The sequence below is a fragment of the Ascaphus truei genome, chromosome 2 (assembly GCF_040206685.1).
Source record: "Ascaphus truei isolate aAscTru1 chromosome 2, aAscTru1.hap1, whole genome shotgun sequence".
Lineage (NCBI taxonomy): Eukaryota > Metazoa > Chordata > Amphibia > Anura > Ascaphidae > Ascaphus > Ascaphus truei.
This window is the reverse complement of record NC_134484.1, coordinates 40,781,767-40,790,552: the sequence shown is the minus strand read 5'-3', so window position 1 is coordinate 40,790,552 and position 8,786 is coordinate 40,781,767. Positions and strand designations below refer to the sequence as shown.

The 8,786-nt window shown below is 46.5% G+C and overlaps 1 protein-coding gene across 1 annotated transcript in view; it reads left to right on the top strand.

Moving 5' to 3' along the window:
• Positions 1-1,400: 1,400 nt before the first annotated feature.
• Positions 1,401-8,786, top strand: part of FAM91A1 (family with sequence similarity 91 member A1) — a 50,825-nt gene continuing 43,439 nt past the window's right edge. The window contains exons 1-2 of the mRNA XM_075582233.1: positions 1,401-1,755; positions 6,305-6,389. Coding sequence (XP_075438348.1) covers positions 1,684-1,755; positions 6,305-6,389 — 157 coding nt within the window. The 5' untranslated portion in view covers positions 1,401-1,683. The remainder of the gene's footprint in view (positions 1,756-6,304; positions 6,390-8,786) is intronic.

Here is an 8,786-nt window from a genome sequence, read left to right as displayed (position 1 = left end):
GCGCGAAGCAGCGTCACTCCGGCGCCGTGACGCGGGCTACTGGCCCAGCGACGTCCCTGCCCCGCCTCCCCTCCCGATCGCGCCCGCTGGCTCGCCTGCATTTTATGAAATCGCACAGGTTCCAGCAGGCGAGCCTCAGCGTCAGCGCGGTTCAGCACTGCTCCCCCCTCTATGGACGCAGCCTAAGAGACACTTGAAAAGGGACACATTCCAACAGGAGCTCCCTCAGAGATGGAACGGATGCATCAGGAGCAGTGACTTCGCAGAGACTTCCATCATGGGACCTGTGTACAGGAGTGCCCAGGAAGGTATCCACAAGTGCACCAACGGCCACACACACAGTGGGTAGCGCTACTCCACACACTTTGGGGTAGGATTGGCTCTGTGGACACCGGGTGGTTAGGTGCCCAGGGTACCTCGTAACTGTGGGGGAACCTCACCGGGGTGTGGACACCGTGTGGGTACGGCCTTGTGTGGCCTTATTATTGTGGTTGTCTAGTTATCTGTCAGTAAATACGTTGTTATATACTCTGTGTGTGTTTACTGACTTTTGGGTTCCTGTGAGGGGTTATCCTATTGCGTTAGGATCTCTCGCAGGTGGAGGCGCTGTATACTACGAACGTTATCACCCCAGGCTCCCAGCGGCAGAGGATCAGGCCTCCTGTAAACCACTCAGGTAACGCAGCACACGTAGTTCCCTTAGACACGGGGGAAAAGGGGGCTACATATACATATTGAATCCTATTTTCACTGTGTATCTGTTTATCGTTTACTTATACTTATGTTTTACATGTATCTATATTTAGTTGAATCATGTAGTCATATTTATATATATATATATATATATATATATATATATATATATATATATATATATATATATATATAATTTACACCTTATATATGTATAGCTGAAGCCTATATTTATATGTATCTTTTTCACATATTTGAATCCTATATATTTATACATATCTATTAATAAGCCCTATATGTATATTTATTTCTACACATCCATATTGACGTAGTTGATTCCTATATGTATTTGTATCTATATAATATAGGCGAATCCTATATTACAATACTGTAGTATATATGACCCCTGGACACCACACTGCCGCCTCTCCCAGCACATCCATCAGCACACTGAGGCGGGCACTGGAGGAGCGTGCTTAGGAGACTCTGGTGCTCAGGTGGGCTCTCTGACGTCATAACCCCTCCTCACAGGAAGTGACGTACACGGAGTGGCAGACGTCCCCGTCCCCCCGCCCGCTCTCCAACTAGGAAGTAACTTCTCACCGATAGCAAGTTGTGCAGAGGGGTGATCATACCCGGGGGGGACAGGGAGGGTCATACCCGGGGGGGTGATATTACCCGGGGGGGACAGGGAGGGTAATAACCAGGGAGGGTAATAACCAGGGAAGGTAATAACCAGGGGGGACAGGGAGGGGTTAATAAACGGGGTTTGTGATGCTGACTGGAGTGGAAGTAGAGGACTGATAGGGGAGGCGTGACACACACGGACGGGAGGTGGTATATACATGGTGAGGCGGGTAGGGGAGGTGGTATATACATGGTGAGGCGGGTAGGGGAGGTGGTATATACATGGCGAGGCGGTATATACATGGTGAGGCGGTATATACATGGTGAGGCGGAGGGTGCCGTCGCGGAGTCCCGGGAAGCGCCATGAATATTGACGTGGAGTTTCACATCCGGCACAACTACCCGTGGGCCAAACTGCCGGCCAACGTGAAGCAGGTGAGGGCACCATTAGGACTGGCCACCGCTAGGCTATAGCATCACTCAACTTCCTAACATGTCATTCTTCCCCTCTCTCTGCTCCCTCACCTGTCAGAGACGCACACACACTCTTTCTCTCTGCTCTCTCACCTGTCAGAGACGCACACACACTCTTTCTCTCTGCTCCCTCACCTGTCAGAGACGCACACACACTCTTTCTCTCTGCTCCCTCACCTGTCAGAGACGCACACACACTCTTTCTCTCTGCTCCCTCACCTGTCACAGTCTCTCTCTGTCTCTCTGTCACAGACACTCTCTCACACCTGTCAATCTCTCTCTCCTCCCTCACCTGTCACAGACACACACTCTCTCTCACCTGTCAGTCTCTCTCTCCTGTCAGTCTCTCTCTCCTGTCAGTCTCTCTCTCCTGTCAGTCTCTCTCACCTGTCAGTCTCTCTCTCCTGTCAGTCTCTCTCTCCTGTCAGTCTCTCTCTCCTGTCAGTCTCTCTCTCCTGTCAGTCTCTCTCTCCTGTCTGTCTCTCTCTCTTCTCTCTCTCATCCCTCACCTGTCACAGACACACACACTCTCTCTCTATGATCCCTCACCTGTCACAGACTCTCTCTCTCCTCCATCACATGTCACACACTCTCTCTTTCTCTCTCTCCCCTCACCTGTCACATACACTGTCTCTCTCTCCTCCCTCACTTGTCACAGACACACACACTCTCTCTCTGATCCCTCACCTGTTACACTGTTTCTCTTTGCTCCCTCACCTGTCACACACACTCTCTCTGATCCCTCACCTGTCACACACACACTTCCTCACCTGTCACATACTGTACACACTCTTTCTCTCTGCTCCCTCACCTGTCACATACTCTCTCTCTCTGCTCCCTCACCTGTCACATACTCTCTCTCTCTCTCTGCTCCCTCACTTGTCACATACACGCTCTGTCTGCTCCCTCACTTGTCACATACACGCTCTCTCTGCTCCCTCACTTGTCACATACACGCTCTCTCTGCTCCCTCACTTGTCACATACACGCTCTCTCTGCTCCCTCACTTGTCACATACACGCTCTCTCTGCTTACCTGTCACATACACTCTCTCTCTGCTCCCTCACTTGTCTCATACACGCTCCCTCACCTGTCACATACATTATCTCTCTCTCTGCTCCCTCACTTGTCTCACACACGCTCCCTCACCTGTCACATACATTATCTCTCTCTCTGCTCCCTCACCTGTCACATACTCTCTCTCTCTGCTACCTCACTTGTCACACACTCTCTCTTTCTCTCTCTCTCTCTCTCTCTCTCTCTCTCTCTCTCTCTCTGATTCCTCACCTGTCACATACTAAGTCTGATTCCTCACCTGTCACATACTCTCTGTCTGATCCCTCACCTGTCACACACACACACACTCTCTCTCTCTCTGATCCCACACCAGTCAAGTCAAATCAGCTTTATTGGCATGACGAAAGAACATTTCAGTATTGCTGAAGCGTGAATAATAGGGGATAGGGTACAATAATTACATATTACATGAATAATAGGGTGTGGGGGTATAATGATTACACAGTACCTGAATAATAGGGGGTAGGATATAATGGTTGCACGGTACATGGGTAACAGTTACACACAGGGACGCAGGTGCTGACATAGTGTGCTGTGCATAGTGAGAGCTGTGAGTTTCTCCAGGTGGACACTCCTCACTTGAGAGTATTGTGTGCAGCGCAGCAGGAAGTGTGTTTCATCTTCTACTGTATCACTCCTAGTTCACATCACTGGCACAGTCTCATCTACCGGGGCTTCCAGTTCTGTCTGTGTCTGCCTGTTTCTACTTCCAGGCTGTGGGTGCTCATTCTGTACTGGCACAAGGTCTGTCACTGCTTTGGGTCTTTTACCTTTAGTAGGTAGGGTGCCAGAGTGTATTCTCTCTGTAGGCTGTGGTAGGTCTCCAGCTTCTTTGAGCGCTGGATATCATTTTCCCATATAGTCACATGCTGCTCCTTCATTTCGCTGGCGATTGCACTGATTAGTTTTTTCGGCAGGTTGTTGATCTGTGTGGGGTTTTGTTCTTGGAGTGAGAGGACAAGTTGTTTCATGTCACAGGTTTTAGTGAGGACCTCCTGGCTTCTCATTGCCCTGTAGCAGTAAGACTGTGGATGGCTGTTGTTTAGGTGAGCCCAGAATGTCAGCGCTCTCTTCTGCACAGTGAGCAGTAGAGGAAAGCGGCCCAGCATGCATTGTTTGATGTACTCCTGTGTACTTGGAGAAGGTGTTTGCAGAATTCCAGATGCAGTATTTCGGTTGGGCTGGTATCCCATTTTGGGGAGTCTGGGTATGTCACAGGACCCCACACCTCGCTGCCATACAGAAGGATGGGTGGGATGATGCTGTTGAATATTTTCATCCAGATTCTTATTGGTGGTTTTAGGTGGTACATCTGTTTCCTTCGTGCATAGAATGCTCTGCGGGCTTCTCCTTCAGTGTACTTATTGCCAGGTTGAATTTCCCTGATGAGCTGATTGTTAGACCAAGATATGTGTAGCTCGCTGTCTGTTTCAGTGCATTGTCATTCAGTGTGAATTGCAATATGGTTGGATGTTTTTTAGATTGTTTCTAGAATACCATTATTCTGGTTTTGTCTAGGTCAGGGGTGCGCAAACTGGGGGGCGTGGGATTTTCTAGGAGGTTCGCGGCAGTTGCAGAGCCCCTGCGCTCTTCCCCCAGGCATGTAAATTAAATGCCGGGGAAGGCCTCTGCAACTTCCCTTACCCGCTGTCAGCCGGCTCTCCGGTGACGCGTCGCCATGACAATGCTGCGTCAAATGGCAACGCGTCATATGACGCGTGGAGCCTGAGAGCAGGTAAAGAGGGGGGAGGGGGGCACAGGCAAGGAGGAGTGCAGACATGGGGGGGGGGGCGTGAACTGAAAAGTTTGCGCCCCCTGGTTTAGGGTCACAGAAAGTGCCCAGGTCTGGCTGAATTTTTCTAGTATTGCCAGTTTCTGTTGGAGGCCCTGTTCTGTTGGAGACAGCAGGAGCAGATCGTCTGCGTATAGTAGAGACTTAATCTCTGTTCCAGCCAAGGGGAGCCCAGGTGCTGAGGAGGATTCTAGGGCTGCTGCAAACTCATAGATGTATATGTTAAAATGAGTGGGACTCGGGCTGCAGCCCTGTCTAACTCCACAGCCTTGATGGAGGAAGTCTGTCCTTTAGTTATTACCTTTCACGCAGCATTTGTTTTCAGCGTACATACTTCTGATGGTGTAGATGTGATCCGTGGTGCGGTGGTTTGGCAGGAAGCCTGTCTGGGTCTTACTCAGTACACTCTGCTCTGTCAGGAAGGTGAGGATTCTGCTGTTCAAGATGCTGTTGAACAGTTTCCACAAGGTGCTAGTGACACCGATACCTCTGTAATTGGATGGGTCCAGCCTGTCTCCTTTCTTGTGGATAGGGATTATCAGTCCTTGTTATCAGTCCTTGGTTCCACAGTTCAGGGAAGTAGCCAGTAGTAAGGACCAGGCTGAACATTTTGAGTGGAGCTTCTTGTATTAATGGTTTGCTGTGCTTCAGCATCTCATGTACAATGCCCTCTCTTTCTCTCTCTTTCTCTCTCATCCCTCACCTGTCACGCACACACTCTCTGGTCCGTGCCATGAAGCGCCACCTTGCTCTCTCGTCTCATTCTGTTTTCACACATGCATGTGTACAATTCTAATACGCAAGCTGCTAGTTCGCATTGTACATCTGGGGCAAGCTGTATAATGGGAGGTGATGCTTAGATTTTATTTTCAGCTTAAAATATATATATTGTGAACCTGCCTTAAACACTCTGTGCATATTGCTTTCCTCCCAGGTTTCCTCTTCATGTACACACATTATTATATCCACTAAGAACTCTACTGTATGTCTATTAAAGGGTATCACAACCTGCAGCAAATCTACACTTCTGCAGTACCAATACTGCTCTAATAAGTTAATGCTATATTCTGTATTTCCCATGTTCTCACTAGAGGGTTCATCCACTTTACAGTCAGAATTGTTATCACTTCCCCAGCCTTCTTTATGCCTTTATCGTGCAAACCACAGTATATGGTGACGTGTTCACTTATTTAAAGTTTGGCATCTGGTCAATCGAAAACCTTTCCCCATTTTAACCAACTTCCCTGTGGTGCATGTCTGTACAATGCATTGAACTCCAGGCCTTCCTTTCCTCTTGAGGTTACACTTGCTAAAGTAAATAGAAAATATAATTTGTCATGCGTTGGGTATTTTCCAGTAGTCCTCTATTTGAAAGCTTGTTTGCAGCAGGCGGCTGTAATGATCCATGTTGTTTAAACTTCAGTGGCAAATTCCTCTCTTGTATATCCAATGCACAATTGTCATTGAAGGGGAGACTCCGGGCCATATTTCCTAAGAGATGCAGATATTTGGACAGTACTGATATAAATTCACCGTCCTTCTAAAGTGTATTATTTGCTTCCTCAGAAATAAATATTTTATCCCTGAGACACCATTATTTCTCAACTAACCGGAGCTGTTCTTTATTTATTTTGTTCTTAGAGCCTTGGAAACTCCCCAAAAGAATATGAAAAGCATGTCATACTGTACAGTATCCGAAATCAGCTGCGTTACAGGATTCATTTAGGTAAGGAAATATTTTCCCAATGTCATATTTTCACACCAAGATAAACCTATGTAGTGGATACTTTTTAAACTAGGAACAATTAACCTAATAAACAGCGTCGGCTGCATTTTGATGAAACGTGCAGTGCTACTTTTAATAGTTGATTTTGATTAACATTCGACTGCGCCTTCACCGAAATGAATGTGTGTGAGATATATATGTACTGTACATGAAGCAGCCCAGAGGCAACACTCCTTGTGATCTTTGACCAGTCACATTCATCCCCCTGTGTCTCGGGCTAACACAATGATACATTGTAAGCTGTATGGGGCATGGACTCATTGTATGGTGTGCATTGCCTGCACTATATATATAAAAAAAAGAATTATTATTTACATTAAATCAAAATGTCCAAATGATTCATATTTATATGACACTATAGGATTACTACTGAGGGTCAGCATTATAAATTTCAATCATGGTTAAAATGAGCTGATAATTACACCTCAGTTCCCCTTGGTTATTATAGTGGGGAGTTTGGTGATGCACAGTTATTGATGCACTAAGTTCCATTCACTTCAATGTCAGTGTGTGTGTGTGTGTGTGTGTGAGATAACCGTGTGATACCTCACCTCTCTGAAAGGAATAGGGGTGTCAGTGTGTGAGATAACCGTGTGATACCTCACCTCTCTGAAAGGAATAGGGGTCAGTGTGTGATAACTGTGTGTTACCTCACCTCTCTGAAAGGAATAAGGGTCAGTGTGTGATAACTGTGTGTTACCTCACCTCTCTGAAAGGAATAGGGGTCAGTGTGTGATAACTGTGTGTTACCTCACCTCTCTGAAAGGAATAGGGGTCAGTGTGTGATAACTGTGTGTTACCTCACCTCTCTGAAAGGAATAGGGGTCAGTGTGTGATAACTGTGTGTTACCTCACCTCTCTGAAAGGAATAGGGACAAGTAACTTGCACATGGATTACTTTGATAATTCAGCTTGTTTCTGATAACAATGCAGCTGGGAGTACATATTTGTGGGCAGTATTTCCTGATCTTGCCTCGGCACTTTCAATCCTGTCACTGCACATCTTAATGTTCATTTAGGTTTCACTTCTCTATGGGACGACATGGAACAAAACTACACGTGGTATTGAATATGAATATGACTAAATAAGTCACAGGTTTCTCTTTGAAACAAGATGGAGATCTGAAAAACAATACTCCAGTGTTTATACTTCCACCTGCGGAATCCCTTCCCTCACCCACATTACATTTTAACGGAGTGTCCCGTTTCTAAGAACAAAGTGCATAATGGCAGGATAATGTTTAATATTTAAACTATAACTGATTAACAGGAACAGGTAGAGAAACGGCAGTGCACTGCCAAAACCAGGAGGAGGCTCACGGTTGCAGCAGCAAAAATATTTAATGCATAAAAAAGATTAGACTAAATGTACCCCCTAGCCACAGCAATGGTCCACCAACGCGTTTCGGGCTCTATGCCCTTGACTCCACCGTCACCGTTGCCGATCTGCCATTGGCATTCTCGCCCCCTCCCCACCCCCGGGGTCGCTTCTATGGTAAGACTTATTGGTGTTTAGGGTAGGGGGTTAATTGAAGGGGTTTTAATGGTTGGGGTTTTTAGGGTAATGGTTACTGTTTAGGGTAGGGAGCTAATTTAAGGGGTTTTAGCGCTTGGGGTGGGGGTTTATTTAAGTGGTTTTAGCAGTTATGGTAGGGGGGCTTAGGGTAGGGGATTTTATGGTAAGGGCTTAGGGTAGGGGGTTTAGGCACTTATCTTAGCGGTGTTGTGGCTGGTGGGGGGAGTTGCGGTAAAGTGTCAATGCCCATTTAGTCGCAGTGAAAATGGCCGCGACCAAATGTCCTAGACCGTTCTGTGCATGCTTATCTTTTCTGGCATATTTTTAGTGAGGGCAGTAATTTCCCTGCTAAGTGGGGTTTTTTGCCCCAGTCGTGTCTCACCAGCATCATTGTCTGCAAGTTAATTAATGAAGGGATTGTTGCTGTTCCCCTCAAGGATTCGCTGCCAGAGGCCCTACAGTTTGTTGCAGACTCCTCTGGCAATTAAGGTGTTAAAGCGCTTTAGTAAAGTACAGTAAGTGGTTACAAATACATAGAACATTTTAGCATGTAAAACTGGCTCAAGGAAACGGCAGGAAGTGACATTCCGTGAGTCAGTGTCTGACGCCTGTATGGCTAAGTTTGTACAGTATGTTGTATGAAAAGCAAAGAGCGATATGGTTATGGTTTTAAGTAAATAATATTTGTCCTTGAGCTTGTTTTTTATTTAGTCTTGTTCTGAAATTGACATTTGTTTGTCACCACATTACCCAAGTGCATATGTCATTTGAATGGAGGAAATCAATGTTTCAACTGCAGTAAGTAGGAATTTAGACCAGGG